Source organism: Protomyctophum parallelum (genome assembly GCF_964188405.1).
Source record: "Protomyctophum parallelum genome assembly, chromosome: 14".
Taxonomy (NCBI): Eukaryota; Metazoa; Chordata; class Actinopteri; order Myctophiformes; family Myctophidae; genus Protomyctophum; species Protomyctophum parallelum.
In genome coordinates, this window is record NC_139709.1 from 18,413,547 (window position 1) to 18,436,353 (window position 22,807).

Here is a 22,807-nt window from a genome sequence, read left to right on the forward strand (position 1 = left end):
CGCCTATTGCTCATCATCATCATCATCATCATCATCATCATCCCGGCCGGGGAAGGACGCGGTTTACAACAGCCGGGTATTTTATCACAATACACTGTCCGATTGTGCGTTTTGTTGTTGGACTGCCTGTTCCTCTCCCCTCCTCCCCGGCCCGCTTGGCTCTCACCATTGGCCGGCCCGTGGTGTGTTAATTCTGCAATAGATACTGTGTACAACTGTGTGTGCGCGCGCGCGCGTGTGTGTGTGTGTGAGAGAGTGTGAGAGAAAGACACACGCGCGCGTAGCATTTATAAGTATCTTTATCCATTCCTTAAATTCCTGCTGTGTGTTAAACGAGAGGGGTGTATTATAGTAGCCTAGGACACGGTTTGACCCAAAGACCGCGACCGACCGACCGCGCTCCCCTGCTCCGTCGCAGTGGTGCAGGTACTACTACAGGCTGTTATTATTGTGCGTGCTGTGCGCTCCACTCACGTAATGGGCGACCATCACACTTAAGTTGTCATAAATAAGAGCTAGGGGTGCTGTTGGGGTTATGATCCCTGGGACGTTATGCCAGGCAGGCAGCGTGTTGTTTTCATTTGCAGCCATCACTCAGTCGGCGGGGAGGAGGGAAGGGCTGGATGGAGCAACAATAAACACAACCCCACCCCCCCTAGGCTGAGTCCCCGCCCTATCCGCCCGCCGCCCCGCCCGTCCCGCAGGCATGCAAGCTCTCCACACCACTAGCCGCCGGTCCACTCTGTCCACGGACCGGTCTCAACGAGGGAGCCAGGATCACAGCGGTGTTGTGCTATTTATAAGTGCGTGCGTGTGTGCGTGTGCGTGTGCGTGTGCGTGTGTGAGTGAGTGTGAGTGTGAGTGTGAGTAAGAGAGAGAGAGAGCTTTAGCTGGTATATTACAATGACAAAGTGTGTGCGTCGGTTTCTGCTACACAGCTACAATCCTGTGTGTGAAAGGCGCATGGTGTATTCTCAGCGGGCGACAGGTGCATCTCGCTAGCTGCTGTTTTCTCTGTTTCTGTTTCTATCTGTCTCTTTCCATCTCTGTCTCTCTCTCTCTGTCTCCCTCTCTCTCTGTCTCCCTCTCGGTCTCTCAACACACTATATGCTCATTCTTTTTTCCATGTTTTCTTTCTTTTTCCCCAGCGCTATTTCTAATTACCATGAATTGTTGCTTACGGGCTCCAGGATACACCCATTTCCCCGTCCCCCCCCTTTCCACGCTCACACAGTCTTGTTAAAGTGGGTTGAATAAATTCAGTGTAATATTGGCCCTTTGGCTGCTCTCGCTGCGTCACCAGCACAACCCCCCCATCCCCCATCTTCCCCCCTCCCCCTCCCCCACCCATACGCTCGGCTATGACACACAAGCAGATCGATGAAAAGACCCGCGGAGGGAGCAGCGTGTGAGTAACGGGGTGGGCCAGACGTTTGTTCAGCACACGCCAACGTATAATGGGCCGACGGAGCCAGAGAGGGCAAACACCAAACAGTTTCCCAAAAGTGTTTACTGTTGTTTTATGTATATCTTATATGTGCTTCCCTCCCCTCCCCTCCCTCACACAGGTGACGCTCCAGCGGCCCCCCTGCCCCTCGTGAGGTTATACGTTTTCGGTGAGACTATTACAGATGGCGACCATGGCGTTCCCGTCCATCCCCTCCGGGCTGTGGAGTGTCGGTTTATTGACAGTGCTGCTCGCTGTCACGGTTCACAGCAACTTCGTCTATGGTGACGGTGAGCATCTCTTCTCTTCTAGCACTCCATCTCTCTCTCTCTCTCTCTCTCTCTCTCTCTCTCTCTCCGTCCTGGGCCCCTGACCTCGTGGCTCCTCTCTCATTCTCTCTTGGCGCCCCCTTTATCTGTTGAATCCTTGAATCCTTGTTCTTTCTCTTCCTGTGTTGTTTCCCGTGTTATGACAAGGGAACCACGGAGCCGTTAATAAGCACATGGGGCACCTTCCCTCTCCCTCCCCTCCCCACCCGGCTCACCATACTCCCTGTGGACCCCGCTCAGTGGAATTTTTATCTGGTTGTTTTTTTCGTGGAATGTGTGTGCCTCCCACGTGGTCGTGGACACAGCGGTACCATACATACATACATACATACATACATACATACATACATACATACATACATACATACATACATACATACATACATACATACATACATACATACACATATAAGCTTTAACAGCACTGTAGCATTCATCAAGGGATTTCCCTTTCCTTGTAAACACATACGGCTGAGCACACACGGATATAATGCACACACACGTGTCACGCACACACACACACACACACACACACACACACACACACACACACACACACACACACACACACACACACACACACACACACACACACACACACACACACATATTTTTGTAATCATGAAGCACAGAAATTGAGCATTAATCATTATTACTTAGTTCTCAAATTTCAAAGAACTTATACACAGGCTCACTCACTCACTCACTCACTCACTCACGCTGGCCTGTAATGGCCTGGGCTGTGTGGAAAGCAGATGCTGAAAGAGGATTTGATGAGAGAAGCACTTTGTAATACTGTACATATCATCCTGTGTGTGTGTGTGTGTGTGTGTGTGTGTGTGTGTGTGTGTGTGTGTGTGTGTGTGTGAGAGTGAGAGTGAGCAGCAGCACCTCCAGCCCAGCATAGATCTAGTGCTCCATGATGTGCTCTTCACATTACATAACGCTCCAGTGACTGGCAGGCCAGTAATACGACCTTTAGAGGGCAAAGCGCACGCCATCGACCGCAAATCTATGGGCGGAATTGATCGACACAGGTATCGGCCCGTGTGCCGGGCGAGAATCCGATCACCGTGTATTTTCTTTCGCTCCCTCCGTCATTGCCGTCGAGATTTAATTGCATGGAGCGTCGCTCACAAAACTGTAAGATGATCCGACACGAGCGGAAGCTTCTAATCGACATCCTTCTCTCTCTCTCTCTCTCTCTCTCTCTCTCTCTCTCTCTCCATTTGCATTTGCATTCTCAAAGGTCCCCTTGTGCTCATTCACTGAGTGTGCAATGCATGCACTCTCCCAGCACTCTCTCTTCATTTGAATAGAGCTGGAAACACTGCACACACACACACACACACACACACACACACACACACACACACACACACACACACACACACACACACACACACACACACACCTGTGTGCACTTACACGCGCATTGTATACGTGCAAACATGTGGCCTCTATTGGCAGGCACATGTGCTGAACATTGTGTCTGCACGTCCTTCACACACGCACTACAATTACTATACTTGCACTCACTTTAACCGCGTCAGCTGTTTTTACTGTCTGTTGAATTATGCATAATTGTATTTATGTGCCGGTGCATATGTGTGGAGTGTAGGGAAACAGAGGAGGTGTGGTCAGTATGGAGGGCTGATGATAAACAGCCTCGCCGCACTGAGATGATGAGGATGATGATGATGATGATGGTGATGGTGATGATGACTGTGCTATTTGACCATGGTCGATAAGGACCAGGAAGCTTTATTGTCAGATCAGGTCTGAAATGTTTTTGGCATCACAGAAGCTCCAGTTTCAACATCAGAGAAAACATTTAACTTCACTACAGACATACTTACCGTAGTTAATAGTTATATGTATGTATACATATACTTTCTTGAGCGGAGTCCCCCAATGCTCTATACTAGCACCCCCCCCCCCCAACTGGGGGGGGGCCCAGTTTTCCCTCTACACCAAATATATTTCCAGAAAATAGCATAAATCTCACAAGTCACAACACAATGCAACACATCAGCTACTTTGACAGAATGTTCACCTCAGAATAGGGACGCTGGGGTTCATGTGGTTAAATGTTGGAACCTTGTACTGTAAAGGAAGAAGAAAAGAGTCCACAACACTGGCTCATACTCAGCTCCAGTGGTTTATTGCTTGTACTGTACCTCTTCAGCTTGATGGTGAGAATTCTTATTCAAGAGTTTCTCAAGGCCAACAACCTTTGAGCAGATTTACAGTCGTTGGAGCCGTTTCGACCTTAAAGTAGTGGACAAACACGCGGAATTACAATACTGTAGAACCCAGATAATCACAGAGGTAAAAAACAAACAAAAGATAAATTTGACGAACTGTCCCCAAAAGACTTAAGGCTGGGGAAGAGAAAATACATTCTTTGTTTTTGTCCTTTTAGCAATGCAGACAAATTCAATTTGGTCTTCCAGGATAACAGATGGTCTATCATTACAGTACAGTGAGTACACCCAAGGATTTATATGAACATATTGGCTTGATTCTTTCATTACGGGTAACACTAGGAACTTTATAGTCAGATGGAGAACCGAATACAATCTCTTCTGTGTTCTTTAGTCCATTAAGACCTGACAACAGATTCTATAAATGTCTTCTAAATCCTGACAGTTTTCTGAAAAACCTATGTTTCTATATCAGTGGTTCTCATCATGTTGTTCTGGGGACCCCCCTGCAGAAGCAAATATTTGAATTAAAAGGGTCACCGTGAAATAATATAATATTCAAAGATTTGAGCCACATTTTCACGAGTTTTGGAAAATAGCAGATCTATAAGCTTGTGTGAGCTTGTAGATCTGCTATTTTCCCAAATTTTTAAATAATGGTTAAAGTGGTTAAAAGCTATATAAGGTGACACAGACGTGGCCTCGGGTCTAAATGGGTTAGAGCTGTATCATCAGAATACTTGAGAATGTTATTGATCTGCTGTATCTGTACGGCAATCATCGCTATAGAAAGTGAAAAGCGTAGCTGAGCTCACGCGGCCCTGGGGACCCCGAGCACAGTCATGATAGCAGATGAAACGACGGTGCTCACCTTTACGATATAGATTCTGTTCAGGGTGATTTATACCGCTGTCACACACCGCAATTAAGCCGATCTACAAGCTTACGACACGCCACAGCCGCAACACGCTGTGAGCTTGTAGATCGGCTGTTTTTGGTTTGCGACGTGGCGGCACACAACTAAGAGACTAGAGTAAGACAGGCATTAGAGAGAAAAGACTAAGCATACCAATGAATCAAGTATGGATTAAATCCCTGCTGGAGACAATGAAAAGGTCTGCTTGTATTGTGTTGAGAGCCGATGGGCAATCTTAGAAAAGGGGCTCTTGCATAGCTGTTGGGATTGTCTTAATGTTTATGAACCACAATGGCATGTTCTGTATCCTGCTTATACGCACATTGGTATGGGTCAGGTTTGTCTTTTGTTGCTCTGACAAGATATCAGAGTGGAACATTGTCTGTAAATTTCATAATTACTGAAATAATGAGCTATTGGTCTAAAATACATGCTGAGGAATGGAATTTGGGGTAATGGTTTTTATGTCTGAAACTTTCCACAACGGAGGGGCAGTGTGCGTCTACGGAAGCCCGAAAGGTTGCTTGCTTGCTATACGCTGGAGCCAGCTCAGTGACAAAGTTGACAGAAATGTCAACGTCGAGCCGAGGTGACTGCTAAATGAATAGAAAAGGTGTCTTGTTCTAAAGGCCTTGAGTGTTTCTCGAGGATCAGGGATGCAATATACATTCTGCGCATCATGGCACTTGATTACAATAATGGCATCGGCGACGGTGAGCCATCAATCACTGTTCCTCTGCTGAAATTGGGGATAACTCTAATCCACCCTACCTCCAAGCCCTCCTGCCCCCATCATCAATCCACCCTGCCTCCTGGCCTCCTGCCCCCCCATCATCATCAGCGGAGCTCGTCGCTCGAAATCCGTGCGGTCGTTTGTTATTTGGGGGGGCCAAAAACGATTTTGGCTCACGTTCAGATGTGCGTCACATTTGATTAAGGCGCGCCTGGCGGGAGGGCCTGACCATGCATGACCAATTCTTGCTTTGGTTTCACCTAAGCTCTGTTTTACATTATCATGTCAGTCAAGGAGAGTAATTAAGTCCAGGACAAGTTGACAAGTGTTTTTCAGATGTGGAGAAAAAAAAGAAAAAGAAAAAAAAAAAGGAAAAGAATTCCACGCGTCAAACCGCAGGAATCGGGGAGGAGAGTTTAAAGGAGTGCAGGGTGTCTGGGCCAGAGTGCTGACTTGACAAAGTTAAAGGAACAGCGAGCGAGCGTGTTACACATCTTGAACGAACGCTCAAGGTCTGTCTGACCTGGTAGCCTGTTAACCAATCAGAACACCTGTCTGGCTGCTAATGGCTCCTGCCTTCCATGCAGACTGACTGGGTTAACTGAAGAGCAACAGGTTGCTTTGTGATGTTGGTGCAGATTGTTTGAACCAGGGTCACTGCTCAGTTGACAGCGGTGGAAAAAGTACTCACATTTTTTACTTAAGTAAGAGTATCAATACTGTGTAGAAATACTCTGTTACAAGTAAAAGTCCGCAATTAAAATGTACTGGAGTAAAAGTATACTAGTATTGACATCAAAATGTACTTAACTTCTGACCTGAGATCAGATTCTAAAAATGTCTTCTACATCCTGACAGTTTTCTGAAAAAGCTGTTTCTATGTCAGTCGTTCTTCGATTTTTCAAAAATAGCAGATCTACAAGCTCGTAGCGTGCCACTCGGTGGTGCGCTATGAGCTTGTAGATCTGCTATTTTTCAATAGCTAAAGCATAACACAATGCTAACACCAAAAGGGGTTCCCGCCCAAAATGGGCTAACGAAAAGTAAAAGTGCTAATTTTAATAATCCAAATCTAAAAAGTAACTATAGTAACTAAAGGTAGAAGTCACATTTTGGAAATTGGAATTACTCGAGTAAAGTACAAATACCTCAAAATTTTACTTAAGTTCAGTACTTAAGTAAATGTACTTAGTTACTTTCCACCGCTGACAACAAGTTGGTTTGGTGATGATGGTACCATTTGAACCAGAGTCACTGCTCAGTTGCCAAGTGCAACTGTGAATGAGTGAATGAGTCTCAACCTGTGTCCAGGATAGAATGAGTCTCAACCTGTGTCCAGGATAGAATGAGTCTCAACCTGTGTCCAGGATAGAATGAGTCTCAACCTGTGTCCAGGATAGAATGAGTCTCAACCTGTGTCCAGGATAGAATGAGTCTCAACCTGTGTCCAGGATAGAATGAGTCTCAACCTGTGTCCAGGTTGGAATGAGTCTCAACCTGTGTCCAGGTTGGAATGAGTCTCAACCTGTGTCCAGGTTGGAATGAGTCTCAACCTTTGTCCAGGATAGAATGAGTCTCAACCTGTGTCCAGGATGGAATGAGTCTCAACCTGTGTCCAGGTTGGAATGAGTCTCAACCTGTGTCCAGGATAGAATGAGTCTCAACCTGTGTCCAGGTTGGAATGAGTCTCAACCTGTGTCCAGGATAGAATGAGTCTCAACCTGTGTCCAGGATGGAATGAGTCTCAACCTGTGTCCAGGTTGGAATGAGTCTCAACCTGTGTCCAGGATAGAATGAGTCTCAACCTGTGTCCAGGTTGGAATGAGTCTCAACCTTAGAGTATATATATGAATAGAGAAGGCACCCAGAGGAAATCTTGAGGCGAAATGGACATAGTGGCCGAATGAAGGTATTGCAGCCTGGCCCCAAACACATGAACGCGCTGTCCGTTGACTAACATTGTACACGTTCACGACGGACGACGCTCGTGCGCGTTCAACGGCAGCGCGTTCATGTGTTTGGGGCCACTCACCATTGCAATCCGTCCCAGAATGCACTCTGTTCCTACCAGGAAGGAGGAGTGAATCCGCCTCATGCGCTTTTGAGCAACTTAATGCAAGTGGATGGGAGGAGAACTCGGGTGTCTTCTCTATAGATATATAACTCTATGGTCTCAACCTGTGTCCAGGATAGAATGAGTCTCAACCTGTGTCCAGGATAGAATGAGTCTCAACCTGTGTCCAGGATGGAATGAGTCTCAACCTGTGTCCAGGATAGAATGAGTCTCAACCTGTGTCCAGGATAGAATGAGTCTCAACCTGTGTCCAGGATGGAATGAGTCTGGGTCACACCGATGCAGAGACACTGTGGCTTTGCGGAAAGTAATTCTCACATAGCTCTGATAGCTTGCACATTGTTCAAGGACAGTATGATTTCACACATGATGCAACCATACTGCAAGGCCTTCCGCGCAAACCACAGTACATTACATACAGTGCACATACATGCATGCACAAGTCAGTCAAGTGTTATGGAGGAGGAAAGTGCTGTGAATTGACTGGTGGCATATGGCTCCATAGCAATATGAGGATGGCTCACATCTGTTGGGAAGAGACTAGTTGTTGTGACAGCAGCGGAGCTGTTAAATGGATTGTCCAGAATCATGCGTGTGCGTGCACGCGGCTGCACATTTTGTACTTGCACACATGCACGCACGCATTATTATTTCGCATAAGAGTGAGAGATAATGCCCTCATAATGGAGATCTCTGCTCTAAAAAGGCCCAGGGAGCAGAAAGGCCTACTTAGCATAAATAATGCAATGTTATGTATCAGAGAGGAAAAAAAGATTAGCTCTGCAAATCGATGGGAGAGAGAGCAAGAGAGAGAGATTTAGAGAGAGAGAGTCAGTCGATGAGCCATCATCAGAGAACAACAGCCGAGGTCTGTCCGCTTGGCTTTGAATTCATGCCGCCTGGAACTGACACACTGCTGATTGTCCCTCTCTGTTGTCCTCTCTGTCCGTCTCGGAGGAGAAGAACTGACACACTGCTGACTGTCCCTCTCTTGTCCTCTCTGTCCGTCTCGGAGGAGAAGAACTGACACACTGCTGACTGTCCCTCTCTTGTCCTCTCTGTCCGTCTCGGAGGAGAAGAACTGACACACTGCTGACTGTCCCTCTATGTTGTCCTCTGTCCGTCTCGGAGGAGAAGAACTGACACACTGCTGACTGTCCCTCTCCTCCTCCTCCTCTGTCATCATCGTCCTCCTCTGTCGTCCTCTCCGTCCGTCTCTCAGAGGATAATTAAGTGAGGACAGAGAGAGGACCCCTCAGATGCCCCTATGAATTATGGGGGGGGGGGGGGCGAGATTATCATTCACGACGGCAACGGACAACGGCGGCATGTGTCACACGAGTACCACTCAAACTCCCGAGGCGGAACCATGCTGCACGCTATCGTCCCCCTCCTCCTCCTCCCCGTCCTGTCCTTGCGTCCTCCCCTCCCCTGCTCACCCCCTACCATCCACCATGCGCTACCTACTACCTACACAGGAGTATGTCAAAGTCAAATGAGAGGACGACGCTAACTGTTTTCTCATTGGTGCATGTGTTCCTCCTCCTCCTTTCCCTGGACGTCCATAGAGAGAGTGCAGAGTGAGAGGAGAGTAGGGGGGGGGGTGTATGGCGGGCGGTGGACTAATTGCGCGCCATTTGACATATCCATTTCCGCAGCTGGGATGTGCAGCCATGCGCCTCGCCCGATGGTAGCAGTGCCTCTCACAGGGGGCCACAGATTAGGCACGCAATTGGCCGGCTGGTGCGTTTTTGCCCTGGATCTGTTGCCGTTAACCCAGTTACCTCAGGGCTCGGGCCAGGCCAGGCCGCCATGTGCTGAGGACGGACAGAGGGACGGACAGAGTGACGGACAGAGGGACAGACACTTCTTTCTGCTGAGGGAGGACGGACTGAGGGACGGACACCTCTTTCTGCCCCCGCAAAATGCAGCAGCTACATCTGAAATAAATGTCTGGAATTCTAAATTTACTTTGAGTAAACGTACAAAGGTATCAAAATGTCCGTAAAGTACCAAAAATAAAAGGACTCATTATGCAGAATGTCTCACTTTTTCAAATGTGTAAAAATCTTCTGAAAATAGCATATCTAAGTTATCATCTTTGGCGGCATAACCGAGGGCATCGCTGCACGCCAACACAGCTGCTGCTACTTGCTGCCTTTTCCCATCAGCCACCTGGCCTCTGGCCCCGATCGTTCTCAGTGGGGATGGAGGCGGGGTCGTGTGGGAGGTGTTGTGGTGTTGTCTTGTGGAGGAACATGTCTAACGGTGTGACTGTGTATTTACCCGCGATGCATTGACCGGAGGCCAGGGCAGTTCAATGAAGGGGCCGGACGCTTCCAGCTGAGGCCAGTAATGAATAAGGATTAAAGGGAGGGGGGTTGGGTTCCCAATCATTAAGGGTGATTTATACTTAGTCATGTCCTGGTGACGAGCGCCAAAATAGCCGATCTACAAGCTCACAATGCATCATGCTGAGACCAGTTGTGAGCTTGTAGACACGGACCTCAAACTATTTGTAGACGGGAGAGTTCTCTCTCTGTCTCTCTCTCTCTCTCTCTCCCCCCCCCCCCCCCCCCCCCCCCCCCGTGTGTGTGTGTGTGTGTGTGTGTGTGTGTGCACGTACAAAATGTCTTAAGGAAGCTATTATACAGCTTGGTTTACAAATGTAAACAGCTTGTGTTCATATTTGGAAGCCTCATGGATGCCCAAGCCGAGAGCTACGTAAGGCATTGGCTAAATTGTGTCGTTCAGTCTCTGCGATAATTGGCAGGAGATGGTGCTTCCTGTATCCATGATCTATATCCTCCTGAAGCACTTATTGTTGACTTTCACAAGTTTGAGCATCTACTATTGTTTGTGCTCAAGAATGAAATGTGAGCGTAAATAAAGATATTAAGTGTGTGTGTGTGTGTGTGTGTGTGTGTGTGTGTGTGTGTGTGTGTGTGTGTGTGTGTGTTTATGTGCGTGCGAGGTACCCAGTGATTCACATTGGCCCTTGGTAGCCAAAAGGGTTCCCTGCTACAGTGTTTCGTGTTTCCCGCTGGATTGGCATTTAATCCGATCTTGGCAAAAAAAAAAAAGCTCCCTCACTTCCTGTCGATTGCCCGCTGTGTTTTGTTGTTGATTCTTGCTGTGTGGGTGGGGTGATGGTGGGGTGGGGGGCCTGTTTGGACTGCTAGTGTACAATTGGTGGGGTGGGGGGGCTTGGATGGGGAGGTGGGGGGGGGGGGGTGTGTTGCCTGTTAACAAGACTGACTGATAAGCAGTGACTCATTAACAAGGTGCGGTACACGGGGCCCCGCAGGGAATTACCGCCTAGCCATGCACTGTGACATTAATAAGAGGGCCTAAGCAATTTTTTTCCAATTTGGCTCTCCTGGCTCGCACGCACGCACGCACGCACACACACACGTACGGACGCACGCATGCACGCATGCACGCACGCACGCACAATCTCACATACACAGTGGCTTGACCGAGTGTTCTTTTTTCTTCCAATCACGGCCCCAGCTATTTCCTCGGGCTCCAGTGCTTTTCCCATTAGTTTCGGCCACTGGCTACCTGGACTGATTGAGGAGGGGGAATTCGGACCGATTGTTACGTTGGGTTCGTCCATCGGTGTGAGGCTGCAGTTAATGTGCACCTCTCCATGCCAGGCTCTCTGCTCCTCTCATTATTTTTCTACGGTTACATTGAAAAAAACACCTGGGGAGGAGCCCAATTAGTTCGTCTCTAGGCTGATCGTGCCAATTAATTAGCGAGCTGTTGCTTTGGCTTTTGTCTTTTAAAGCCACACATTAAAGGTTATGTCCTACAGCCAGGACAATGAGGACGACAGTGACGCCTTCTGATCCAATAACACATCTAGTACAGACCCCCACTGGCCCCCTTCTTACTGTCCCCCACATACTGTACTGTACTTAATATAAACCTTACTACTGTAGTATATCGTCTGTCCTGTGAGCTCACAGGGCGGCTATTCTCGCAGAATGTTTGTCTTATTGTTATGGCATGCCTAGAATGTGGACGCTATTTAGGGTTCATGTGTTGGCCACGTGACACGTCACTACATCTGTCTCCAATTGTTTGTTCCTCTACGACTCTTTAAGCATTCTGTCTCATCTAGATCAGATTTAGCGATTACAAATTAGAGCTTGATTGGCTGCCATTACCCTGCAACACATTCACATCTGGCAGAAAACTAATTATTTCTCTTTTTCATCATGCCGACTAATTAAGGTGCCATCGCTGTCTGATTGATTAAAAAACATTCCCAAGGTAAAAAAAGAGAAAAAATAGCTCCAGCAGCAAGTGCTATAGTAGATATAGGCTCCCGGGGAGAGGATTCGCATTTGGCATACCGCGCGCACGTGTCTGCTCTGCTGTGCTATCTTCACATAATCTTCTCCCCCTCTGATGTGCGGAAACATGACACATACGTAAACGACGGTGAGGCGCGACTCGTGCAGAGACACGGGTAACGGGGACAAGAAGAAAAGTGTTGATATATCTAAATTAAGCCGAATTAAAATGCAGAGCGAGGCACTGCAGGGCCGTATCATATAGGATCTCCAAGGTAGCAGGGGGGAAGGCGGTGGTGCTGCGCCGTGTGCCGACTGGCTACCTTAACAAGCGACCCCCCATTAGACCTCATCAATCCGCGTCGGATCTCGCACACCCAAGGCCCACTGAGTCGATGGTCAGATTACATCAGGACCGATCAATCTCCTTCCCTCCCTCCCCTTCCTCCCTCGCTAGCATCATAATAACAGCAAATGGCATTCCGGAAGGGAAGGGAGAGAGGAGGGGGAGGAGAAGGAGAGGGAAAGGAGGACGGCTCTTGAGAGAGACTGAAGTGCCGTCTCTCTCTTTCAGCATCTTCTCAGGTGCTTGGAGGCAGATCGGCAATGCGAGAACACTCAACGGGTCGCAATAAGGAGTGTGTGGCTAAGCGTGCACTTGTAGGGGTGTTTGGTGAGTAACTTTTAAACACTCCCAGAGTAAAACAAGAACGCTTAACGAATAACAACAAGCCACAACGGCAGCTTGGAAAACCTTGAAACCAATCAATCCTCCTCGTTCTCCCAGCTCAAGTGCGCTACATGTTATGACGCCTCAGCTTTCGGTTTGAACCCCCCCCCCCCCCCACACACACACACACACACTGGTTGAGCTGTTTTGTGTGAACTCTGCTGATTTGGGGGTGGGGTGTGATTTAAGAGCGTTGCTGTACAGCACAATGTTAGTATTGATTGAGTCTGAGTGGCGAGCGAGGGCTCCCCCGACTCGGTGCATGAGAGTTGATTTGGGTGGAGGACTGGAGGTGGTGGTGGGGGCTGAGTGGGCTCCACTTCTTCCAATCAACGAACTCACGCTGCCATTTTGTCTTGTATTCTTACAGTATCTTTCTGTTATGACAAATACAGGCGTCACACTCTTCGAGTGCTTGCTGTCGATGCCATGCTGTGCCGTACAGCTAGCCGCTTCGATCTGTCCTGTCCTGCCTGGTACCAAGGCACCCGGCGGGGTTGTGTTTGTTGTGCTTGTTGAGGATTCACAGCGTGGTGACACTCACACTCCACTGTGTTTATTAAAACAATATCTCCTAGCTGTCCGAGTGTCCGGTGGAAACCTCATATGTCCAAAACCTGGATTCAAATTAAACAAATATCAGATCTACAAGCTCAAAACACAGATCAGCTACTTGTGTGACACACACACACACACACACACACACACACACACACACACACACACACACACACACACACACACACACACACACACACACACACACACACACACACACACACACACACACACACTAATTTTAATAATTTATTTATGTCCACATAAGAGATACAATACAAGGACACAAGGACACAATATTTACAAGGTGCTGTACAGAGTGCAATTAGTAAATCCCGGACAAATACCCACACATCCTTCAGGGGTACAAGTAACAGCATCTCACACACACACACACACACACACACACACACACACACACACACACACACACACACACACACACACACACACACACACACACACACACACACACACACACACACACACACACACACACACACACACACCAAAAGTTGAAATACAGAGATAAGAGTTTCTGCCTGACAACAATGATATATTATCAGTGGGTCTGTCCATCGACCTGATTTAGACCCAAACACGATATCTCGTAAACCACTGGCTGGATTGCCGTGGAATTTGATCTGCACCTTCGTGCTCTAGTCTAGTCCCACAAATAGACTATAATGTCCACTTAAACACAAGATATCTCGCAGTCCAACGGCTGGATTGCCCTCAAACCTGCTGAGCAGATTTCATGCTCCCAGGAGGATGGGCCCGAACCATTCGAGTTGACCCAGTGACCTTTCCTTTTCCTCTACTGTCACCGTCAGCCCAAAATGTCACCATTAGGCGGTGTGGCGGTCGTAGCTGAATGGGTAGACAGGCCACCTGGGAATGGGAAGGTCACCCATGTGTCGAGGTGTCCCTGAGCAACACCCTTAACTGCTCCCCGGGCGCCACATTAATAACCCATTGCTCTTGACAGTTAAGGGGAGTAAACAGAGGACACGTTCTACATACATGCAAAATGTGCCGTAGCGAATGCCTCGGGTGTACAGTGTGGATAGAGATAGATTACTGAGCGAACCCTAAAGAGACTCTGAGGGCTGCTACTGGGACTGTTAGGCTCTTAATTCTGTTCTGCTTCATGTGTCCACATTGCTTCATAATGCACTTTATTTATCAGTGGTGGGAAGTAAGTCAATGCATATACATTCAGTACTGTACTTAAGTACAATTTTGAGGTATTTGTGCTTTACTACAGGTATTTCCAATAATTTTACTTCTACTCAACATTGTACTTTTACTCCACTACGTTTATTTGAAAACTTCTTTGTAGATTTTGATTATTATTTCAAAACATACATTTTCCACTTAAGCCCTAATGTATACGTTTAGGCTATTTGAATCTAGCCGATCTACAAGCCCCATTAGATCTGATGCCAAACACGTTTGTACTTAGAATTCCAGACTTTTGCTTACGACATTGAAGTATTGATACCTTCACTTAAAACATGTACCTTTTCCACCACTGTTATTTATTAAATTATGTTGGCAAGCAGTCAGCTCCACTTGAAGGGGAGGCATAGGATACATTTTTAACCTGAAGGTGACATTTGCATCCAAAGATGGCGGTCACTGCACGCCACCAGGAACCCTGCTGCTCGCTAATTAAGCCTGATTCATACTGTTGGCTGCACTGAAGTGATCAAAGATAACTCAGCTCATAACGTGTCGTCGCATCGTGACTCGTTGTGAGCTTGTGAATCGCTATTTTCGGTGCACAACACCCTTGGGCAGCTCAGTATAAAACAGCCTTTATGATTAGACCTTCTCTCCTATCCTAGTATCAATGATTAGACCTTCTCTCCTATCCTAGTATCAATGATTAGACCTTCTCTCCTATCCTAGTATCAATGATTAGACCTTCTCTCCTATCCTAGTATCAATGATTAGACCTTCTCTCCTATCCTAGTATCAATGATTAGACCTTCTCTCCTATCCTAGTATCAATGATTAGACCTTCTCTCCTATCCTAGTATCAATGATTAGACCTTCTCTCCTATCCTAGTATCAATGCCACACGGTTCACTGACTGGACCAACGCACCGCAGCACCATGCCATGCATGCCACGACAGAGTTTCAAATGCACGCAATAGGGCTGTCACGATTAGGACATTTTACTTGCCAATTAATTGGCGCTCAAATAATTGCAATTCATTACATTTTAATTGTGTTTCTGTCTTTGAACATTATGAATAAAAAATGCCTTTCTGTTTGGCTGCTTCGTAAACAAAAGTTAAACAGGGCAGATATGACAAATATCTTGCATAATTAAATAACTGAAAATATATATGTATGAATAGTGGAAATAGTCAATCGACAAGCTCAAAACGCATCGCATCGTGACACCGCCACCGCAATGCACAAATTCATTTATGTGGCAGTCCCAAATGCATGCAATGCAACGATGAAAGTATGTGACTGGACAAATTGTGAATAATGGCCTGTGTATTGCGAGTGTCGCACTCTGCCCTTGCAGCGGCATGTGTGGTCTGGTGCCATGTGTCCCCATATGAACCACTGCTGTAAGCTGCGGGCGTGTCACTGCACCAATGTCAGCAGATTCTTTTACATTTATTACACTTGGCAAAAAGAACCCTCTGCCATCCATCATGGTTTCAGAAGAACCGAAGTCAACACGACAAAGGGAATCCAAACAGCACTTTGTCGTCGGAGCACAACGGGAAATAAGCTAGCGTGTTTTATTGTGTTATCCTTGACAGTCGGATGGTCCACTCCCGTTTGTGTTTTTTTCGTGTTGTTTTATTGAGATAGCAGAGGAGCCTGAGAGGTCCTTGGCCGGCGAGGGGTATGAGTTGTTCCGGAGACATGTCATCCATTATGCCGTCGGAAGTGTGAACACTGGAAAATAAAATGTACCTGATGCAGTCAGGGACGATGAAGTGGTGCGCAGCGGCACCATCGTGCTTTTCTCTAAATTAGTCAGTAAGGTCAAGCAATCAATCAGTGAGTCAATACACTGAGAGGCAGGTGAATGAAGGGCTTTGCGGATGCGCACACGCACACGCACACGCACACGCACACGCACACGCACACGCACACACACACACACACACACACACACACACAACAACACACACACGAAGATGGCCTTGCAGCTTGCCTCTGGCCACTAAGCAGCAATAATGAGGTACCGGTATCTTCTTTTTGTCTCCACCAGGCCGAAGGCCTAGGGGGAGAGTATGTTTTGCACTCCGTCCGTGTGTCCTTCTGTCCGTGTGTGTGTCCTTCCATCCATGCGTGTGTCCTTCCGTCCGTCCGTTACCAGCTAATCTCCGGCACTGTTGGCCCGATCCATGCCAAACTTTGCACACACTTGCCAACGACGAACGTCTGCCCCAAATATTCCTCAACGGCCTGTTATAGCACCACCATGAGGCCGATTTAGGCAAAACACATTTCTGTAGATTACTCGTACACATTTTATCCATACATCACACAATTCGATATACACTATCTCCATAGTCATGTGATCAACACGGAGCGGCACCATTTCCCATCTTCCATCCTGTTTGGCTAAGATTGGCTTCCAAAGCTCACACGATTGGTCCGTTTCGAAAAAATGCCACAAATCACAAACACAGTGTGCAATTTCCGTGATATTATACACACACATTTCCACTAGGCCGAGGATGACATGCCACAAATTCTTCCCCCAAATCAGCCTCACGGTGGCACTATAACAGGCAATTCCTGTTTTTAGCTATAACTGCATCGATCTGTATACAACTTATATATGCGCACTCCCTAGAGGCCATGGAAAAACATTGTCCCTGCATCCCTCCACATCTGCCAGTTATGGACACACTCCTGTAAATAGGTTTAATGTGTCTGTACAGGGGGTATGTGTAAATAGGTTTAATGTGTCTGTACAGGGGGTATGTGTGTAGTACATCCCCTCAAAAGATGACCATCATGGGGCTTTGCCACTGAACATTGCCAAATGATATGAATTGCCACTCAATGCAATGCACACCCCAGCTCTGTGGCTGTGTGGTTAAAGTGTCCGGCCCTGAAATCTGGAGGTCAGGGTCCGATCCCCTAGCTGGGTCATACCAAAGACTATAAACATGGGACCTATGGCCTCCCTACGTGGCATTTCAGCATCAAGTGTTGGATTGGGGGTAAGACCATGTGACATAGCATCATGGCTGGAGTATGTACTTGTACACAGAGTAATCTAGTAAGAGAGTTATGACACTCCCGTTGACTCTCATTGTAACAATGGAATGCGGAAGTGCTCATTCTATCTCAATGGAATAGTTCCAGCCATAGGAGCAAGGTTTGGAACTATCGCCCATAGGCACCCGCTTTGCGGCGAGATCAAAGCATGTCACCACTCTCTTACTAATATTACTCTGCTTGTACATAAAGCCGTCTCATGCTACAGAAACAGGAGATAGGATCCTGCCTTATGGGCCACATGACTCGGCAAAGCTTATCTATACATACAGTATTTACTTACTTACTTACACACTTGCACACATGCAGCGCGGGTAATCAAGGACACACACGGCAAGTTTGAAGTCGTTCTGTGGCGCCTGACTCATGCCCGGGACAGACACATAGACACAGATATTTTGAAAATGTATAGATGTCTTGTATAGTTTGACGAATGCTGATGAGTTCTGTGGCTGTGGCATGACCACTTAAGCCCAATTTAAAATCTTGCTAAAGTAGCAGATCTACAAGCTTCGATGTGGCACGTTACTTTTTGAGACATTCCGTGACATTCATTTGAAAACATCACCTGTCCTACAGTATGTCCAAATTAGGGGATAATCGGCGTCATGCTGGGCATGCTGTGTGCAAGTCGGAGGTCCCAGTGTGTAGCTCGTTATGAATGCGTGGGAGTGTGTGAGTCATCATCCGTGCATACGTGCAGGTTGCCGTCAATGTGATGTACAGAATAACTCATCAGTGTGCGGCGCGCCTCGGCGATGCCTCTGACGATGGCGAGACAAAGGAGCCAAATAGGCATCTCTAATCTCCCTGCTGAATGAATCTGAGACAAAGGGAGGAGGGAACACAGACATAGGGGCTTGGACACACACTGGATAAGCTCATTACCCAAGGAGGGAGAGAGAGGGAGGGACAGGGAGAGAGAGAGAGAGAGAGAGGCACACACGTGAACCTATACAGTAAGGGGGCACCAAGGGTATAGAGAGACAGAGGAGGTGGGAAAGAAAGAAAGAAAGAAAGAAAGAAAGAAAGAAAGAAGGAGGGAGAGAAGGAAGGAGGGAGAAAATAATGTAGAACACACTAATGATGGGTACGCAAAGACCAGAGAGAGGCATGAAGAAAGAGAGAGAGGGAGGAGGAGGAGAAGGGTACGAGCAGAAAGGAGAGGAAGGTGAACGTTTAAGAGGACGAGCGTCAGCGCCAGGCTCGCTGCACAGATAGGGAAATTAAGGCAGCGGGTTGTTTTGCTCTGATATCCTCTTTATGCATGCGACACAATCTAAAACAGCACATTATGCAAATGACACGCCGACTATGCCAATATAATCGCTCCTCGACTCATTTCATCTGCTCCAGCATGTGATATATACAGCAGCATGCTGTATACTATACTGTATGTGTACGGTAGACCCGCATGCACTCGCACACACACGACACACGATGCCCACGGAATTACACCCAATCCAGGTGTACCGGCTAAATATACAGCTAATTAAAATTAATGAGATTTGCTTAGAAAAGAATGTGTTCCCTATCCCTAAGCTGCTTATCCCGCCATGAGAATCTACTCCACACGCCAACATGAGCACACATATACTCTTCTACCAGGAATCTACTCCACACGCCAACATGAGCACACATATACTCTTCTACCAGGAATCTACTCCACACGCCAACATGAGCACACATATACTCTTCTACCAGGAATCTACTCCACACGCCAACATGAGCACACATATACTCTTCTACCAGGCCGGGAGCACGCACCGCACACACACAAAGATAATAAGAAAAAAACAATACAATACAACACACTGGCTGACACACACACACACACACACACACACACACACACACACACACACACAGCGCTCTTCGATTTGATTCACTCTTCTACACTCTCACACACCCTACTAGACACACTATTAGGGCTCCTCGGCTCGCTTGCACACACAGAGACAAACACCCGCCTGTCTCTCAGTCTCGCTAGCTTTATGCCTGATTTATATCACTTTAGTCTGTGTGCCTGGAGTGTCGTGCACACCCGGAAATAGCGGATCTACAAGTGCACAACGTGTAGATGTGACGCGTCGTGAGCTTGTAGATTGGCTATCTTCAGCGACACCGTCGTACGATGGAGTGTAATTTAGGCATTGCTCATTTCTCCATCTTTCTCTCTCTCTTCCAAATCCTCCTCTCGCGGAGACTTAAACATGCTCATTCCATGAACGCGTATACTAGTGTATATGCCACTTCAGCGTATATGTCGGCAGCAAATTGGTGACACGCTCGCTTGTGCAATGAGGCACACGTGCACATTGCAGACAGGCTGGCAGACATGATGCAGAAATGCATATGCACAGACAGACACGCATGCACATACATAAATGCATAAAGGACATATGCAAAGCACAGCAGACACCGCTAGAGGTATACATCGACTCACTGACATGACACAGATGTCTGCAGTGGTGGAAAAAGTACTACATTTCTTTACTTAAGTAAAAGTGTCAATACTGCAATATAGAAATTTACATGTAAAGGCCCGTAATTCAACCTTTACTTGAGTAAAATACCGAAAGCATTGGCTTAAAATGTACTTAAAGTACTCATTGTGCAGAATGTCCCATTTAACGTTTTCAAATGTATACTCATCTTTTGAAAATGGAAGATCACAATGCATAACATCGCAACGCATTGTGAGCTTGTAGATCAGCTATTTTCAAATAACTGAAGTGGTTACTGCATGTTTTGAAATAGTAATCATAATCTACAAAGTAACTAGTAACTTAAGTTTTCAAATAAATAAAGTAAAGTAAAAGTACAATATTTGGATCTGAGTTGTAGTGGAATCGAAGTAAAAGTATTGGAAATTGGAAATACTCAAGTAACTACAAATACCAAAAAGTGTACTTAATTACATTTCCACTACTGATATGTGTACGCACACATGCGCATGCAGGCGCGCACGTGTACCGTGCAAACCGACAGGTGCGATGGCTTGAACCAGGCCTTCTGGTTTTCTTGCTTAAACAAAAATCCCCTTGTGATCCAAGCTGTTGCTTGCCAAGCACAAATCTCTCTGTCTGCGGGAGTGTGCGAGGGTGTTTGCATTGGAGCATGCAGCAGTGTATATATATATATATATACTGTCTATATATATATATATATATATCGCTATGTGTCTGTGTGAGGGATGCACGCTGTACACAGGCCACACACTGTACACACACACACGCACACACGTACACACACATACAAACATTTACCGAGCATGCTTAGGGACACCCCATGTGTCACAAGGCGGTGGCCAACGCAGCGACGCTCCATTTCCTGCCGAGCGAAGTGCTGAGTAATTAAAAGCCTCTCGAGCCCACTCCTCACTATCCACGACCATGAGCGAGAAGGGGAGGGGGAGGGGGGGGGATAAAAAATGACACCACACAAGTGACTCCCACGTTTATTATCATTATTAACGCGCTACGCGTTCGGAGAGCACCGCCTGCCACCGTTAATAATTCAAAGGCGTACCCTTCCCTTCCACTTACAACTCCACCCAACCAGCTCCTTATTTTCTTCTCCACAATCCCCCCCCCCACACAGCCAATCTCCCCCCTCCTACTTCAGTCGTCTCATTTCTCAGCCCGACGAGTACTCGAATGTCATTATGACTTTTGCTATCGAGCACAAGCAGCAGTGCCTCAGATTGACTGGCGTGACTGGCCCTTGTGTATGAAATGTGTGGAATACAAATAAAATCGCCTTTTCCTTCGTTTCTTAATGCCTTCCGTCTGTCCGTCACTCTGGTCCCAAGCCAGATATCCATGGGTACTGCTGGATCGCCGTGGAATTAGTTTTTACACCCCTTACCCTGCCGGGACGTCTAATGACTCTCGTCACCTGGTGACCCAGTGATCTTTACTCTAATGCATTGGGTCAATCCAATGTTCTTTTCCGACATTTATGCTCCCTGGAAGATGAACCTATTTGAGTGACCCTTTCCTTTAGCGCCACCCTTAGGCCAAAACATCCATTGTAGGAGAGTTTGTACAGCCTCCACTGTAAATGGAGCCTCCACTTTAAGCGGACGCCTACACATAGTTCTGCGTTTCTCCATACAGAAGTTGTTCATCAGATGTAATGAAAAAAACACATAAAGCTTTTATCATCATGAACAACAGCGTAATCAGTGTGTAATCGTGCGCACATGACCGGGCAGTCGGGCACATATTCACTCCCATTTTCACCCATAAATGGTAGAAAAACTCCCACAATTAAACCGTTAATGTGCTGCGCGTAAAATAGTGAGAGACCGGGATGAAGAAGCGTCAACTCCCTGATTGTGAACACATTAGTCGAGGAGGTAGCAAGCGATAAACAATATTATCCGGCAGCCTTATTAGCAGCATATCAAACGTAAATAGAAAGGGAGTGGGCAGAATTGGCTCGTGCAGCGACTATACTATATTTACGTTCTAGCATTGATTCAGAGAAACGCTTTGAGGAAGAAATAGAATAGTGGTGGGATGGGAAGTTAAAAAAGCAGATCGGTGCACTGCACACAAGGCCACTGGAGAAGGAGGCGAGACTTGTCTTTTTTCACTGGACCTGCAGCGCATGGTTGGCATCCTGGACCAAACAGCCGTCTGCTCAGTCATTGTCTCCGGCAGGCCAAAGGCTAGGGATGGAGATGATATTTTTGTGTCTGTGTGCTGCTGAGGAAGTCACTCCTGGGCAGGCCACCCAGCCTGGTGGAGATCTGTGGAGTTCATAATGATTTTCACAAGCTGGGGGGAAGTGGATTGGACCAAAGGGAAAAAACTGTTTCATGCAAATATAATGGGCAATAAAGTAAGGAATTCTTATCTGATGTTGAGCAGCAGAATATACCCCAATTTTAAATGGACAAACGTTGCAATGAAACTTTATTGGACTCGGATCACAGGCTCTTTTAATTGTTCCTGTCTGCATATAATCTCCCCTCATGACTCTCCTTTAGTCACCTGAACGTTCTATCTGCACACTATGTCGAGGCACAGACCTTTAGTCACCTGAACGTTCTGTCTGCACACTATGTCGAGGCACAGACCTTTAGTCACCTGAACGTTCTGTCTGCACACTATGTCGAGGCACAGACCTTTAGTCACCTGAACGTTCTGTCTGCACACTATGTCGAGGCACAGACCTTTAGTCACCTGAACGTTCTGTCTGCACACTATGTCGAGGCACAGACCTTTAG

General features: G+C 47.0%; 1 protein-coding gene across 3 annotated transcripts in view; it reads left to right on the top strand.

The window, feature by feature from the left end:
* The window catches only part of cadm3 (cell adhesion molecule 3), a gene marked incomplete at its 3' end in the record, with an annotated part of 118,941 nt that overhangs the window by 713 nt on the left and 95,421 nt on the right, over positions 1-22,807 (top strand). For 2 of the 3 annotated variants that reach the window (XM_083781406.1, XM_083781404.1), the window contains exon 2: positions 1,569-1,737. In XM_083781406.1, coding sequence (XP_083637532.1) covers positions 1,632-1,737 — 106 coding nt within the window. In that variant the 5' untranslated portion in view covers positions 1,569-1,631. Of the gene's footprint in view, positions 1-756; positions 804-1,568; positions 1,738-22,807 lie in introns of those variants that run through there. The other variant, XM_083781405.1, reaches the window with a different exon arrangement.